The sequence below is a fragment of the Pithys albifrons genome, chromosome 18 (genome assembly GCF_047495875.1).
Source record: "Pithys albifrons albifrons isolate INPA30051 chromosome 18, PitAlb_v1, whole genome shotgun sequence".
Taxonomy (NCBI): Eukaryota; Metazoa; Chordata; class Aves; order Passeriformes; family Thamnophilidae; genus Pithys; species Pithys albifrons.
The window spans coordinates 15565946-15581508 of record NC_092475.1 but is presented as its reverse complement, the minus strand read 5'-3'; the positions used below and the strand labels follow the sequence as shown (position 1 = coordinate 15581508).

Below are 15563 nucleotides of genomic sequence, written 5' to 3'. Positions count from 1 at the left end.
GTTTAAAGGGCCTCTGCACCACTGCTGGGGAGCCAGACAGGGGCAGCCCTGAGCTGCCACAGTGCACATATCACACCCAGAGTGAAGGAATTAGGGACAGCACAGGCTCTGTGATGCTGGCTTCACAGCACTTATTTGCATTCCCAAGCTCCAGTGTGCTCAGCCCTCGGCAAAAATCCCTTTCCCAGGGAGTTGCATCCTGCACGGCTCCACTGCAGCTCCAGGGCCCGGCAAGGCACAGCACTGCTGCACACTGCCCTCACTTCCATCAGCACGGGCAAGGCAGAGAGCTCCAGGGAGTGGAGCAGGGAGATCCACAGGATGGCAGCATGGACAGGGCAAGGCAGGGCCTAGGCATGGGGCAACACTGTACACCAGGGCTGGTCCGTGCGAGGGGCGATGGTTAAGTCACGAGCACAGCTGTGGAGCCCCTGGACTGCTGTGTTCTCGCTTTTCAGCTGGCTGAGAGATTCTCTAAGATAGTCCAGAGGAGGGGTGGGGTGGGGTGATGGGACAGCAGAATTGAGGAAGACAGCACTGGGTGAGCTGGTGATCCTATCCTGCTCACCTCTGTGAGGCCTTGGTGCAGGCAGGAGCTTGGAGAATTGCATTTTAAGCAGCTCATGAGATCTTCCCTCTTGTACTGAAGCAGCTCCTACTCACTGAGCACATGAACAAATGAAGCAGGGAAGAGACCTTGTCTCTGAGGCTGCCCTTCAATCCACCCTTTCTGTGGGGAGAAAGGAAGGAAAAGGAGCAGTGAGCACAGCACAAGGGCATTCAGGGGGGTGAGCAACTGGACCCGTAACAGCTTCTTCTGATTGCCAAGGAAAAGATGGAGAGACAGATGCAGAGCGGGAGATGACAATGTATGCAACAATCAGGGAACAGAGGCAGGAGATGTATGGAGAGGGGATCATGTGCATCCAAGTGCTGGTTACATATACAGGTTCACTCACCCACCAGTTGCTGTCCTCCTTTTCAGACACCACAATGACCTCGCCTGTGTGGAAAGTCAGCTCATCTTCCCAGTCAGCACGGCAGTCATAGAGAGCACGCACCCTGCAGAGCATCTGTCCCTTCTGCAAGAAGGAGAGAGCATGGTCAGACACTAAAATAGTGCCACTGCCCTGATTCCAAAACCCCTGGCAAAGGTATGAGAAGCAAGATGAGACACTAGGAGGTTTCCTGTTCAGAGGGAAGTGCAGAGGGAACAGGTCATCTACCAGGCGTTTGGGTGGGACAGGGATCCAGAAGAGTCCTCCTTCTGCTGGGGCATCCTTCCAGAGGCAGCTGCTGCTCTGCCCCAGGACTGTGGCATGTGCAGGTGCAGGCTATGGGATCCCTGTTCTCTCAGGACAGATCTGCATGAGAAGTTAGCAGTGCTTTCACCACAACCCAAGTAAGGTGTCCCTAATGACAGGGCTCTGCTCTGCAGTGTCATCAGGGAGAAAGGCATCCCCTGTAGCCCAGTGAGGCAGGGCCAGTGTGGACACTGCACCCTTGTCCATGTCCAGTACTGCACTCTGTGACCTGCCAACAACCTGAAATTATGAACCAGGCAGGGGTAGCATTACCAGCACTTTGCAGGGAGACATCAGTGTAGGGAATCACAGAAATGCTGGAAGGAGAATTTTCTAGAGCCATCACCATCTCAGGTCAAAACCAACGTGGATAAATACTGGCAGATGTGGGAGTTGAGCTGATTTTGGCCACTGGTCACCTACCAAACTCCTCCTCCAAGGAAGTGGGACATCCCAAGCACAGCCAGAACATGGATCTGGCTCCTGAAAGGATTCACGTGGGCCAGGCTGTTCCATTTTGGTGAAGCCAGATGTGCAGAAGAGGTCCATGGCTTTCAGGGCCCCTACAACATAACTAGACTGGTCATCTGCTCTCACCTTTCATCACAGTGGACAACAGCAACCACCACTGTCAGGCAGAATGGTGCAACGTGGTCCTCCACCACGGTACAATGTGGGCAGCAAGCACACCACTCATCTGGGAGCTGGAAAGGGGCAAGACTGGGGGCACAGTGGAAAGCAGAAGCAGGGGAAGAGGACATGGCTAGGAAGTTGAAGGACACAGCATGGAGTCTGGGGTGAGGCACATGTTACCAGGAGGTGTGAGATGTGTAGCTCTGAGGTGCTCCAAGGGCTGCCAGCATGAGGGAGCAGCTGCCATGGATCATGTGCTTGGCATCATTCACTACCACAATCCTCCCCATACTGCTGAGCTCTGCTGGGATAGGCTATTCCCTTGAGGCACCTGAAGGCTCCAGCTAACCAGACCTCCATCCTGGAGACCCTGGGGCTGTTTCTGGCAGTGTTCATCTCTTTGTTAAAGGGCTGTGCTAAAGCAGACCCCTGCCTCAGTCTGCCACCCTGCCTCAGTGTGTGAGGGCAGGGAGCATCCTTCTGACAGAGGGCATCCATGGAAACAAACCCCCTGCCTGAAAGATGGGGATTCCCTTCTCCAAATTCAGCATCTCCAACAACCTGGCAAAACCCAGAATAACCCTGGCCTGGAGGCACTGATGTCTAACAGCCAGGGTGCAGGTATCCCCCTTGATGCTCATCTGTGGGGCATCACACCCAGTGTTGCAGCTCTCCCAGCCCATGTCCAAGAAAGAGGCCTCACTGGCCTGATCCATGAACGAGTCTCAGCCAGACAAAGCCACCAACAACCTGACCTAGTGCAGGTGCTGATCTGCAGGTCCTTCCCACAAGCACGGTCTGGCTCCTTGCCCCTCCTGAGCCCATCCTGTCCTTACCTGCAGCCAGCTGGTCAGGCTGGGCTGCTCAGAGCCAAGCAGTACCCAAGCTGCTGGCTCTGAGGGTGCCAGCTTGTGTTTGATGCTCAGGGACAGGGCTTGGCTCCTCCTGCTTCTTGTGTCCTCAGCAGAGGTTGACAAGCCAGTAAGGAAGGGTGAATATGTCTCCTGGAGAGCTAAATCCAGAGCAAGACCAGATGAGGGGGTAGCAGCAAGCTGGTGCTGAGCAGGGCTCCTGGGCAAAGCTCCAAGAGAGAATGGGCATAGACACCTAGGCAGGCATTTAGGGATTTTCTCTCCTCTGCTTGTAGGTCTGACCTGAGAAATTCATCCAGTTGGAAGCAGAGCTGGAATCAGCAGAGAGGAGGTAAAGCAGCACCTGCTGAGACTCCCAGAAAGGGAGTGGACTGTTAGAAGTAGGAGAAGCCATGGGAAGGTTAGGCAGACAAAGGACAATGGGAGTTGGTTTGGCTAAACAACAGAACTGCAGTGCTGTTGCTGTTTCTGCCTGCAGCTTTGCCCTCCCAGCACTGTCTTTAAATATGTGCTCCTCTGCCTCTCTCAACAGCAGCAGCACTGGGGAGAGGACACGGCATCCTCATGGCAGCTGTGGAGGACCGTCAAGGGCACTGTGCTGCTCTTCAAAGTAGGGATCAGTGCTAGGTCAGAGCAGCCAGCACAAACCAACCTTGGTCCCTCAAGAGCAAAGTCCCAAAGGGCAACCCAGGGCACCAGACAACCCCTCACACTCTGCGGGGGTCCAGCTCCCTCCCAGACCCCAATGTGCTGATGGAGCCAGGCTGCAGCAGCAGCAGCAGCTCCCCTCACCAGCCCCCACAGAACCCTGCCAAAGAGTCTCACCTGCCTTTGTCTGCTGGGGTGGGAGTGGAGGTGGATGGGAGGGGGCCTGTGGCACATCCAGTCTGTGTAGGTAGGCAGCGGGTGAGGGGCAGATGTCCAGCCACCCATGCTGGGGCACTGCCTCTGCTGCCCTTGGCCTGGGGACAGCAGCAGTGGGGTGGTAGCAGCTCTGGGAATGGGCAGATCCCCTCCTGTCAGAACCCAGCTGGGAAAGGGGGGATTTTCTGGTTCAATGGAGTGTGTACAACTGGGCAGGTACAGGAGCACCCACTTCAGCACAGTGGGAGCAAGGTGGCAGCAGCACACCCAACCCACAACCTCTCAGGACCTCACCTTCTCATCCAGGTCTTTGTCATTCTCAAACATGTCATCTTGTCCAAGCCACCTCTCGTATTCCACATGGACGTGAGGGTTGAAGTGATTGCTCTGAGCCTGCAGCAGCTGGGGCACAGAGAAGCTCCTTGAGGACCCACCAGACCTGTTCTGCCCAACCAGCGACACTGGCCCCATATCCAACCACCCACCCAGCAGGGAACATCTGCAGCTGCAAGCAGTGCTCCCCAGCACTTACGGACTATTGCCAAGGCCTCCAAATGCACAAATCAGGACATGGCAAAAGCAAAGCTTAGACTCACTGGGGAGATGCACAGCCCTAGTACAGGTCCCAGTCCCCCTGTACGATGCAACCTCTGCCTGGCCTGTCCCATACTGCCCTGCCCTGAGGGACCGTATGCCAATAGCACCAACCTCAACCCTCCCTCCTCTGCATACCACACTGTCACTGGAGATGCTGAGGGACACAGGTGGCCCTGGGGACACATCTACGTGGGTTCATGTCCCCCACTGCTCTGTGGTGCTGAGCCGTGTCCTGAAATCAGAGGGGTGGTGAGACAGTGCCTTACCAGATTTTCACACAGGGGATGTCTCATCCTCCTGGCAACATCCAGGGCTGTCTCTCCTACTTTGTTAGCTGTGGGAAAAGCAGCACCTTGAGCACTGTACTCGGTGAAAGGAAGAGTACTGTGTTTGGGGCATCTGGCAAAATAAGAAGGGACAGCCTATATCCAGGAGCCCAGACAAGTAACGGATAGTTGTGGGAAGATGAAAAGCACAGGAGCTGAGAGACACAGATAAGGAGAGAAAGGAGCAGGAGTAAATTGATGACTCGCAGAGATGGGACAGGATAAAAAAGACAGAGGGAAAGAGACACATTGCCAAAGCCTCAAGGCTACAAAACCAGAGAGGCCATAGAGAAACATCCCTCCCCCTGTGTCACGACAGGGAGGTTTGGGCAGACCCAGTACGTGTGTTCTGATGCCTGATGGACACCCAGGTCTCTGTGATTACAAGAAAAGTGTGAATGCAAGTGCAAACAAGCCACAACCATTTTACTTCAGTTTGACTTTAAACTACAGCCCCACACACACACTGCTTGGAGCTCTGAGGGTGGGACCTGTGATGGTGTTGCTGTAATGCAAAACCTCTCCCTGCAGAGCTGCAGTATGGGACTGGTTGGGGTTACATGGGCTGGGAGGGCTCTGGGAAATGGGGAAGGTGGGAGAAGGGAACAGCAAGAGGTCTGTACACAAAGGGACTGCAGACCATCCCCAGACTAGTGGTGGGACCTGCACTGCAGACTCAAGATTCTTGAGATGCCAGTGGTAGCCAGTAAAGGTGAGTCAGGCACAACCGTGCCCAGCATGGCTAAGGCAGTGAGAAATTTGGCTGCCAAATCACTGTGCAACCACAGGGGACACACCCAACTCCTGCTCTTCTCTCTGTCCACCAAGGGGCTTCTGCTGTGCTGCCTGGACCAGGAAATGGGAGAATCTCAGGAGTATCCCAGAGGCAAAGCTGACTCAACCATCGGCTCAGCTAATACCTGATGGGGGAAACAGTTGTGCCCTCATATTTCAACCAGGATCCTAGTTTTTAAGTTCATTTCTGTGATGTGAAGAGGTTTATGGGCAATATAAATGGTTGAACCTGTGGTCTGGACACCAGAGCAGCAGCAGCACACACAGTCTCAGAACAAGCCCTTTGGCAGTCCTCCTGCCTGTGTTCCAGAATTGCAGCGTTGGCTTTGGAAATTAGTTCAGTGCCTGTTTTGGTTTCTGCTCTGCATGGTGCAGTCCTACCAGTCCTGTGGATGCCCATCAGGGAGTGGGCCAGTGAAGTGGGGCAGAGGCAGGAGCTCCCTGGGTCAGAAGTACCCAAAGCAAACTGGTTACTCCCTGGAGATCAGAGAAGAGCATCTCCTGCTCCCATCTGGAAAGCAAAGTCACTGCTTCTGTCCCAGGCTATTGAGAGCAGGAGCCTGTGAGATGTGGTCACCCCATTCCTAGAGGGCCACATGCACCCCAGACCAGATTGTGAGGCTGGAGAGCCAGCCAAGAGCAATGTCAGAGAAGGGCACCTTTCTGAACGTGGGAAGAACCTGAAGCTGATGCAGTCACCCTGCAGGCAGGATTTCCCAGCAGCGCTGTCACCAACCCACCTCCCCCAGCCACAGCCAGGAGTTCTGAGCACTACAGCAAGGCCAAGGAGGTGCTTCCAGAGAAGAGCTGAGCAGACACATTTGTGTGTGCACAGGGTGAGGTCCCATCGCCACTCACAGATGGTGGTGTTGGCTTTGGCCTCCAGCAGCAGTTGGAGACACTCAGGTTTGTTATGAGAGCAGCAGTAGTGCAGCGGCGTGTTCCCCTCCACCGTCTGCTGTACCAGGCTCCTGCTGCAGCAGAGGGGAGACAACATCAGCACCTCTAGGAAGACCCACCTACCACAGCAACAGCAAGCACTACCTGTGCTAGCACACGTGTCCTGCTTCCCACCTCACCTGGAGAACAGGTGGTCACCCCCTCAGCCCACAGAGAACAAGGAGATCCCTCTGATACAGGGGTAGTTACCCCAAGCCCAGCCCAAGGCATGTTTGCTGGCAGATCTTCCCTGCTTAGTTTTCTGGGGCTTCGGGGGCATTTTGAAGAAGACCATTAGTCTTGCATCTTTCATTAACACAGCTTAGCCACCACAAGTTGACTGAGTGTGATGAACTTACCTGTTCCAGACAAGAAAATCAACAATATGCAAAGAGGTTTGATCTGACAAAAGCACTGCCAGGTGAAGAAGTGTCTCCTCAGGTTCCTATAACCAAGGAGAATAGAACAAGGATGAGACTGTCTGCCTGACACATTTAAAATCCCTGAGAGATGACTAAGTTTAGCAGTCTCTTCAAACCTTTGCTCCTTTGCTTTCAGGACACCCACCAGCAGCATACTTGAAGCTCTGGGTGTTCCCTAAATTCCTAACACCAAATTCTTTTTCCAGTTACAGCAAGAACCCATGCTGTGGTTTTGCAGGGAGAAATGCTGCCCTGATTTTTCGGCCTACAGAAAGACTTCAATGTCCTGAGGAAATCAGCTCAGAAGTTTACGAGTAAATTCCAGTTAGAAATTGGTCTTGGAAAACTCTTGGGCTTGTGGGTTTGACTCTTGTCTCTTCCGAACACAGCACAAAGAAGACTGTGTGGTCACAGCTAGAAACTGTGCTGTGACATTCCTCACCCATCTCAAGTCTGCCTGTTGCTCCCACCTCATAGAAAGCAACATATTCATCAGAAAACTCTTCTTTCCCAGGCATAGGGACCCTTGTGGCCAGGCTGGAGAGCAAATCTCTTGTCATACAGGCCTGTGGGATGGGTGGCCGTACCTGCAGAGGGGCCAGCACAGGCTTGCTCAAGTCCACATTCTCTGCATATGCTTGGAGCAAAGTAAATATGTCCTTGTCCTTCACGGCTCCTGGGAGGCTGGAACACTGAACAGCAGGGCTCCTCTTGGCATATTTCTTCTCAACGTATTTGGAAATGATGAATTTTTTCCGAAAGGCCCTTGCAGAAACCAGCCAAATGAGAGTCAGGCGCCACAGAGCAACCCAGCGAGCATGTCAGGCCCTCCCCCTCCTCTGCCACCTTCCCTCTCTCTCCCTTAGCCGTGCGCCTCCTCTCTCTCTGTCACATTCCCCAAACTCCTCTGCATCAGCATTTGTAACAACTCTCACAAAACACTGTGGTTTTCTTAAAACTTCCTCTTTGCAGTTACATAATTAAACCCTTGACTTCCACACATTTCAAGTACCAGAACCAGCCCCCATCTTTCCTCCCACAGGGAACCTCCTGCCTTCATCCAACGTCCTGAACTCTTGTGCTGGCAGAGACAGGAAGGGTCGCTGTCTCTCCCCTCTCCCAGGCCCTCACTGCTTTCCAGAGCCTCTTCCATCGCTTCTGCTCTGGGACGAGGAGATCTGACCCCTCCACCCTTCTGGGTGGGAAATGCTCAGGGGTGCTGTGGGGATTCATATACAGTCCTGGTGATGTTTTATGCTCTCTTCTCCCTCTCAATCCTCTCCAACCCTGACCCATCCTTTGCCTTTCGAACTCCTCTGCCCTCACAGTTCAGTATTGGGCTCAGATCCCTGACAGTGAGAACTAGGGGAAAGCACAGAAATCTCAAGAATTGAGAGGTGCTGTATGGTGTGACCCAGCCAAGAAGATCCATGGATCAGAAACAGTTTCCAGACTAGGACTGGCCAAGTATGCTGGGACTCTCACACTGGAAAGGTTAAGAACAGCAGAGGCAGTTGCCAGCCAGAGGATCTAGGGTGGCTGCAGGTGTCTTAGGGGTCAAAGGAGTGCTCCAAACAGAAAAGGTCATTGAGGGAGAAGCTAATTACTAATTTCATGCACTTTCAATTGCCCCAACACACAAGTAGAAGAGTGGATCTGGCAACTTGAATCTTGACCATGCTGTTCCAATTGTATTTTCCTGTTCTCCCAGCTCTCTACTTCTCTCTCTCTTCTAAGTGCTATTCCTTACTCACCCCTTCACTGCCAAGTAGGTCCACACTGTACAAATGGTAGTACAGTCAGGACTTACAGGCTTGTAATGGAACCTAACCATGTCTGCTCTGCCTGCCCTTCAGCCTCCTGAAAGTCTTCTCAGCCCTGACAATGTTTCCCAGCTCTGTGTTTTCCCCAAGAGATCTGCTGCACCCCAGGTTCCTGGCACACATCCCTGGACAAGCCCCCAGCTGTTATACTGGTACCGGTCATGCCACCAACTCTCTGCTGTCCTAGGTTGGGACACACCACGATGAAGGACAGGAGCTCCCACATCCTCAGCAGATCCCTGCTCACTGTGTGTGCTGATTCCACCAACCCTGGACTCCGGTCACTGTACACAGTGAGGTGCTCTGCACTGTGCATGGCCCTACCACCCATCCCACATCCTGCTGATGTGCAGCCAGGGCCATCCTGCTCTGTAGCCCCACTTCAGTTGTAATTTTCGTTTCTTGCCTTCTCATTGCCCTGACCTCAAGGCCAATCCTTGAGCTATCCTGCTGGCTTTTTCTCACTCTTCTCTCCTTTACCAAATATTTCCTGCTAGGCTTGATGTAGCTGCTTCTGAAGAGAAGTGACAATCTTGGGAAGAGCCTGAGCAGCACCATGTGTCTGGTCACTGTGGGGAGCACACAGAACTGTCTGCCCATGGGTATGTAACCTCCCACAGAAAAATAGCTCTTGCAAAGTGACTCACATGTCACTGTGAACTGTGGGCTTCAAGGAAAAGTGGAGATTTGCTTCCATCACATCATTAAAGCCGGAGTTGCCGATATTCCTCGCCAGCTGCAAAACAGCCAAGGAAGTGGTGACATGGGACATGCAGCAGCTGTACAGGCACGGCCACAGGAGAGGCAGCTTCAGGTTGAGATCCTGGCCAGACATCAAGGGATGTCAAGAGGTACCAGGATGTGTGTGCCCAATGGCTGGAGGCTCTGTTCTGCCTCCTGCTGCTGAGTACTCCCAACTCCAGCAGCACAACCAACCCCAGAGTCAAACCCTGGGCTCACAGTCGGGCAAGCAACAATCCCTGCAAAAAGCCCCATCCCCTGCCCTGCTCCCCATCAGCAGCTCCCATCACAGTCCGGCCAAATGCACAAGCACTGGGAACATTGTGGCCCTAAAGCTGCCCCATGCAAAGTCCCTAAGTCCCTGTCTGCCCCATTGCTCTGCCCTACCGCCATTCAAGCTTGGCCCTGCCCCATAGCTCCCCTGCACTGGAGGAGAGAGATTGGGAAAGGGAACTGAGGTTCTCCTCTCCTCCTTGAAGATGACAATTCCTGCCTGACACAATAACACTAAACCCTGGGAATTACAAGTGGGTATAGGTCAGTTTAGCAAGTAAAACCCCCACAGAGTTAATGCAGTTTTAGAGAGGCTCCACAGAAGCATGAGAGGCTTGAGGACAGAGCACCCTGGCAGCATCCTACCAGCAATTCAGAGGTTGCCAGTTTGTCCAGAGACAGCAACTGGATGCGGGAGATGTGCACACCCATCTCTTGGTGAATCCTGGAGCAGTTGCTGCAGATCAGGATGCCCAAGTTAATGGAGAGCCAAGAGGGATCTGCAGGGACAAGACAAAAATGCTCATGTGCATCTCTTGCTTCTCCTCCCTACTGGCCTGCCACCACCCCATGGCACAAGCTCCCCTGCAAGACAGAGGGATAAACAAGACCCCAGATGCCTGCAGGTCTTGGGGAGCTGGTGCCACAGGGCAGAGCACAGCCTGTCCAGGGGGAGGAAGCACAGGGGCAGGGGATCCTCAGGACCAAGGGCTGGCTGTCACCTGGGGCAGAGCAGTCGCAGCAGTCCCTGTTCCCAGGCATGCCTCTGACCTCCTCGATGATGGCCCGGGTCAGCTCCTCCCAGCTTCTCCCCCCACTGTCCTGGGACTCACGGAAGGCCACGTTCAGTACCTCCTCCCTGCTGTGGCTGAGGACTGACATCCAGCTGCATGGGCAGGAAGCGGATTAGGGGAAGGGTTCCACACATTTGTGCTCAGACTGCAGGGCAAGGACGGCAGCAGGGCTTGTCCCAGGGGAGGTCCCAATCTGGCCCAGTCTGCACAGCAGCCACCACAAAGGTCCTGCCCAGGACTCCACCAGCAAACTGGCTGCCAGGAGCCTCCACCAAGCTCCATGTCCTCTTTGTGCCTGGTAGTTTCCAGGAGAGACTGGGCATAGTCAGGATGCAAAGGGCATCAACCAAGGGCATTAACCATGCTGCTCAGTTAGCCAACAGCTCCTCTTTGGAGACACAGGAGCACTTTTGGTGCTGGCAGTACTTACATGACACAGTCCTGCTCATCCTTGGCCTGGAAGCAGAATGTGCGGTTGTCTGAAACACATAGACCAACCTCCTCTGACACTGCTCATCCACCTTTCCTGCAGAGCCTTCAGGACACGGCACAACAGCCCTGAGCTGCACTCAGCAGTTCTGGGAGCAACCTCCAGCCCAGGCAGCTGGGCCGAGAGTCCCTTCCCAGTGCACCCCAAGTGAAGGGACCTGGTCCTGTACCAGGAAGGAGTGATGCTGAAGTCAGCTAAACTGCAGCCTGGGAACTACACCTGTGTGGCCTCCACACACGCTGCAGTGCCCCACAGCAGTGTCAGCTATCTCACCCCGTGTGTGCAGCACTGCTCCTGAGCAGAGCTGCCTTCTGGCACAATATCCCCAGAGTAATCCTCCAAGCTGGTCCAGAACTGCACAGCGTCCCCTCATCCCTGCCCACACTGTCTCTCTGAGTCCCAAGCACTGCCACAACTTCAGGTGCTTTCCAAAGGATCCATAGGGCAGGTGCCAGCACTCACGGGAAACCAGATTGAAGCATTTCTTGTCATCCATGTTTGGCTTCACTTGGCAGGTCAGTAAATTCAGCTTGGCTGGGGGGCAGTCACGCTGCAAGCAGAATGAGAAAACACTTCAGGACTGTGGTCCTGGGGGGACAAGCACCACCTGGCTCTGGAGGCAGAGACACAGAACTGCCTCATCCCCACAACTTTGTCTTTGGCTCAGCTCTGAGGAGCAATGCAAGAAATAGTGACACAGACCTTTTCTTTCCCAACAGCCACCCCATGCTTCAAGGCAGGTCCTCAAGTTCATCCTGTCCATGCACAAAGGCAGGCAAGGACCTCCTATGTTTGTCTAATGCTTTCTGAGTTGCAAGGACTTCTGCCTTAAGAGAAAGGCTCCCATGCCTGGGCAGTCCAGCCAGGCAAGTAGCAGTCACGAGGACCCTGGCAAAGCCCAGGAAGTCACTGGAGTGCCTGGCAGGACCAGGCTCCCCAGACCATGTGGAGGCAGGCAGCAGCATACAGTAGGAGCAGAGTGGAAGAAGCAGTTCCTACCATGCCATGAGAGATGGTCAGGTAGCCATTGCTGACGGTGCATTTCCTCTTCTGCCAGACTCTTCTCAACCTGGATATGAGTGGAGAATGACCTGAAGGCTATACATGCAGAGGAGCAGCTGTGCAATGCAGTGCAGAACTGGTGAAGGCAAAAGCCATGAAAGGTCCAGCACAGTCCCACAGATCTCATCAGACTTGCAGCTGGGCTGCCACTCACTGGGTCTGTTACTGTCAGTCTGCTCTGAGCTTAGAAGGACCAGTCACATGCTACAAGGCAGGCTTGTACAGGCAGGCAGCTCCCTATACTGCTGGGGAGGTGATACAGAACCAAAACATCAGGCAGGGCAGCAGGACCTGATAGCAGAGCATGAAGCCCTTTGCAGGAGTTCTCAGCAAATATCCAAGCCCTTCAGCTCCAAACTGACCACAGGCTGCTTCCCTGTGCCTGCCACACCATCACACAGGGGAGAGGTGGGACAGACACCCACAGAGTGAGGAGATGCTTCAGTCTGTGGTGAAGGAGACTTTTGATTTCACTATTTTCTGTAAAGTTTCAGGTTTTTCTAGGTCACTCCCTATTCCTTTCCAGGTATACAAGTCTCTCAGCACAGGGCCCCTGTGATTCCCAGCAAGCATAATGGTGGGACATGATCCTCTTTCCAAAGACAGTGAAGCACTTTCCAGGAGCTCAGGGTCCAGCTTCTGGAATAGTGTTTGTTGGCTCTCTACCCTCTGCCGCACAATGCTCTCTCCAACACCCACACTGTGCCTAAGTCACCCCACGTTTCTGATCCTTCCCCTAATTCTCACCACCAGTGATCTGATCCCTGTAATGTACTGTAAGGGCAGAGGGGTCTGAAAGACAAAGGTCAGAGCTTGGGGGGATGGAAAGGGAGTAGAGACCATAAATCACCAGGACTGTATATAAATCCCCATAGCACCCCTGAGCATCTCCCACCCAGGAAGAGTGGAGAGGTCGGGTCTTCTCATCCCAGAGCAGAGGCAGTGGGGGGAGGTTCTGGAAAAAAATGCCAGCACAAGACCCCTGGGTGAAGACAGGAAGCAGGTTCTTACTTCTCACAGTGTGTGCAGGGGTCCTACCCCCCAGCGTTTGCAGGGATTGAGAGGACTTTGCTCAGCTTCAGGGGAGAGGAATACCCTCAGGGCTACAAGATGGACACAAGCTGCTTGGAGCTTTGTGTTGAAAACTGTTGGGAGACGGGACAGTGTCAAGCACACCTTCATGCATGCTTGGTCCTGTTCTGCCTTGCAGCAGTGTCAGGGAGATGTCAGGCTTCAGTGGCCCTACTCTGGCCCCAGGTCACCAAAGTATAACTGAAAGACTAATGCTGGACCCCAGCTTACCCAGTGCTTTTCTTGAAGAGGGTCCCTGTTCTCTCCGTGCCACACTGCATGTTGTATCCTGCCTGCCTTGTCCCAGGGTCCTGGCAGGAGAGAAAGAGCAGGAAAGCCCTTCCCCAACAATACCACTGGCAACCAAGAGCATGGAACTGCCAGGGACCCTGTGCTCCCCCAGAGCTCACCAGAAACCCCACAGTTTTTGGTATTGGCAGGCAGACATTGCATAAGCAGCTTCTGTGCCATGAAGGATCAGACCTTACCTCTTTCTGCTCCAGCTGCAATGCCATTTTCAGCTGATGCCGAAGGGAGCAGAGCTGTGCTTCGCCTTGTCCTGCCTGATCTTTATCTGAAAGACACTGGAGCGCAGTGAGCCGCTGACATGGCAGCAGCAGGCTCCTGACTCAGCTGCTCCCACTCCTCCCAGAGGAAGCAGAGCTGCCTCCTCTGCCCTCGCTGACTTCTCAGTCCGCGGGACTCACCGAGCCACATAGCTAAGGTGGGAGTTCCGCTGCCCCTGCAGTGCCCTGGGATGTGGGATAGAGTAAGAAGGGAGGCAGGCATGTCCCAGTAGCGGCACTCCAGCAATGGGGTCACACGAGAGCAGCCTGCATTTTCCTGTGAAAACAGCTGTTTGCAGTTCTCCGTGGTGTAAAAGCAACCAGCAGCCTGAAGGTCACACTGCAGTGGGTCTTAGGTTTTCTTTTGTTTTCCCTTGCTAGTATCAGGAATGTAAAAAAATTAAAAGGTTTTCAAGTCATCAAAATCTGGTAGGCCTGAACGCAAGAATGTGCCCTTGAAACCGAGCCAGGGGGTTTGTCTGCATGATGGATCTGTAAGATGCTGCTTGCTGTGCTCAGTTACCTTGTTCTGGGGTGGTGCCTCCTCTCTTTTTGTTATTTACATAATGACTTTTAATATGAACCATTGCAAATTACAGAACAAGCAGGATAACACACCTAGAGCAGACTAATTCAAACAGGCCAACCAAAGTACAGAGGAGACCTGTACTACAGGACCAGGAGAAACGAGTACAAGTGATGGAGACACAGCATCTCTGGGTGAGGACCATACCCCAAGCCTCTGTAAATCTTGAATGTGGAGACAGATGAAGAAGACCACACAAACTAGAACAGTGGTCTAGAAATGCTAGTAAGCCAACATAAACACTCTGCTGTGCTTGGGGGATGTCCTAGCCCCTGGGACATGAGGGCTCAGACTGCTTCTGAAAGCTTTGCCTCTTAGAAAAACTTCTCCAGGCCATGTACGACGGACAGAACGTGAAATCAAATGCTAAAGGTCACAAGGTTTACAGGACCTGACCCTGAGGAAACACATTATGAGCTCCAGTTGGCAGCAGCTGGCATGGAAGGCCAAGAGTATAGATGAAAAACCTGGACATGTGCAGAGCAGCTGGGGATTTGGCTGAGGAATAGGCTTGTGCCTCCTTGGGACCCATGTTTACGTTGTTCCACTTCTGTGTCCTGGGGGATGGCACTATACTTTTCCCACTCCCCGTGATGGCTGCATTTTACCCCTCTGTGGACCACTGTGCATCAGGAAATTATGATTAATAGATGTGAAGAGTTGCAAAAGTCCTCAGTTCTACAGAGGAAGATATCCCTGCTCACTGCACCCAGCTTCAGATGAATAAGCACCCTCTGCAGCTCTGGGATGAGTTTCTCTGTAAACACCTTCAGTTTTACCACTGCATTGAAAAATTCCTGGAAAAACATGAAAGCAGAAGCTAACAATAGCTTCCTACTCTTAGTACTGGCTCTGAAGCCTACAGACCTTGGTGTGAGGCTGAAATGCTAATGGCTTAAACAATCTGTCCTTTCCAAAAGCAGCAGGTGCTTTGCTGAGGATGTGCAAGGGAACAGCCCAGGTGCAGAGGGTGACCATGGCAAATAAGCCTTTGCTTATCAAAAAGCTGAGTTTTGAGCTTTGTAAATGAAGAGGCCAATAATAAGCAGACCTTGGGGAGGTAGGATAGTGCTTTTTATTATGCCAATGTCCTCCCTTACATAACTGGCTCAATTGTAAAACCTCTCCCTTTCCTCTCCCCCACGCCCCAGGAGACACAGTGGGACATTCACAGGTGGGCCTGAAGGTTTGCAACCCTTTTGATGTGGCCTAATTGGCTCAGCTGCACTGACATGAGAGGTAGCTGTCATGTCCTAGAAGGTGTCATAAACCATCAAAGACCCTGAAGTGCTCCCAGAGTCATTTCTGGGGCTTTCCTTCCATGAGAGGACTACACAGAACACACAGTGTTGCAACAGACAGTGTAAAACTCCTCCACGGGAGGTATGTGGGCATTCCCACGTAA

General features: G+C 53.1%; 1 protein-coding gene across 1 annotated transcript; it reads right to left on the bottom strand.

Moving 5' to 3' along the window:
* Positions 1–198: 198 nt before the first annotated feature.
* On the bottom strand, positions 199–13622 carry LOC139680501 (arf-GAP with SH3 domain, ANK repeat and PH domain-containing protein 2-like). The gene is made up of 17 exons (XM_071573145.1): positions 13495–13622; positions 13238–13317; positions 11873–11942; positions 11336–11423; positions 10814–10862; positions 10312–10475; positions 9956–10089; positions 9223–9311; positions 7340–7517; positions 6690–6775; positions 6250–6365; positions 4537–4604; positions 3968–4075; positions 3635–3839; positions 1728–1867; positions 960–1082; positions 199–730 (listed from the first exon to the last, which is right to left on the bottom strand). The coding sequence occupies exons 1-17, from the start codon at positions 13519–13521 to the stop codon at positions 656–658; spliced, it is 1800 nt and encodes a 599-aa protein (XP_071429246.1). The 5' UTR covers positions 13522–13622; the 3' UTR covers positions 199–655.
* Between the last annotated feature and the right edge of the window lie 1941 nt (positions 13623–15563).

Bases quoted from the DNA above. Each gene is read 5' to 3' on its own strand.
- LOC139680501 (XM_071573145.1), bottom strand. From the start codon at position 13,521: ATGGCATTGCAGCTGGAGCAGAAAGAG. The intron at 13,318-13,494 runs GTAAGGTCTGAT...CTCTCCTGCCAG, and splicing joins TGCAGCTGGAGCAGAAAGAG to GACCCTGGGACAAGGCAGGC. The intron at 9,312-9,955 runs GTAGGATGCTGC...GCTGTTTTGCAG, and splicing joins TGGCAACCTCTGAATTGCTG to CTGGCGAGGAATATCGGCAA.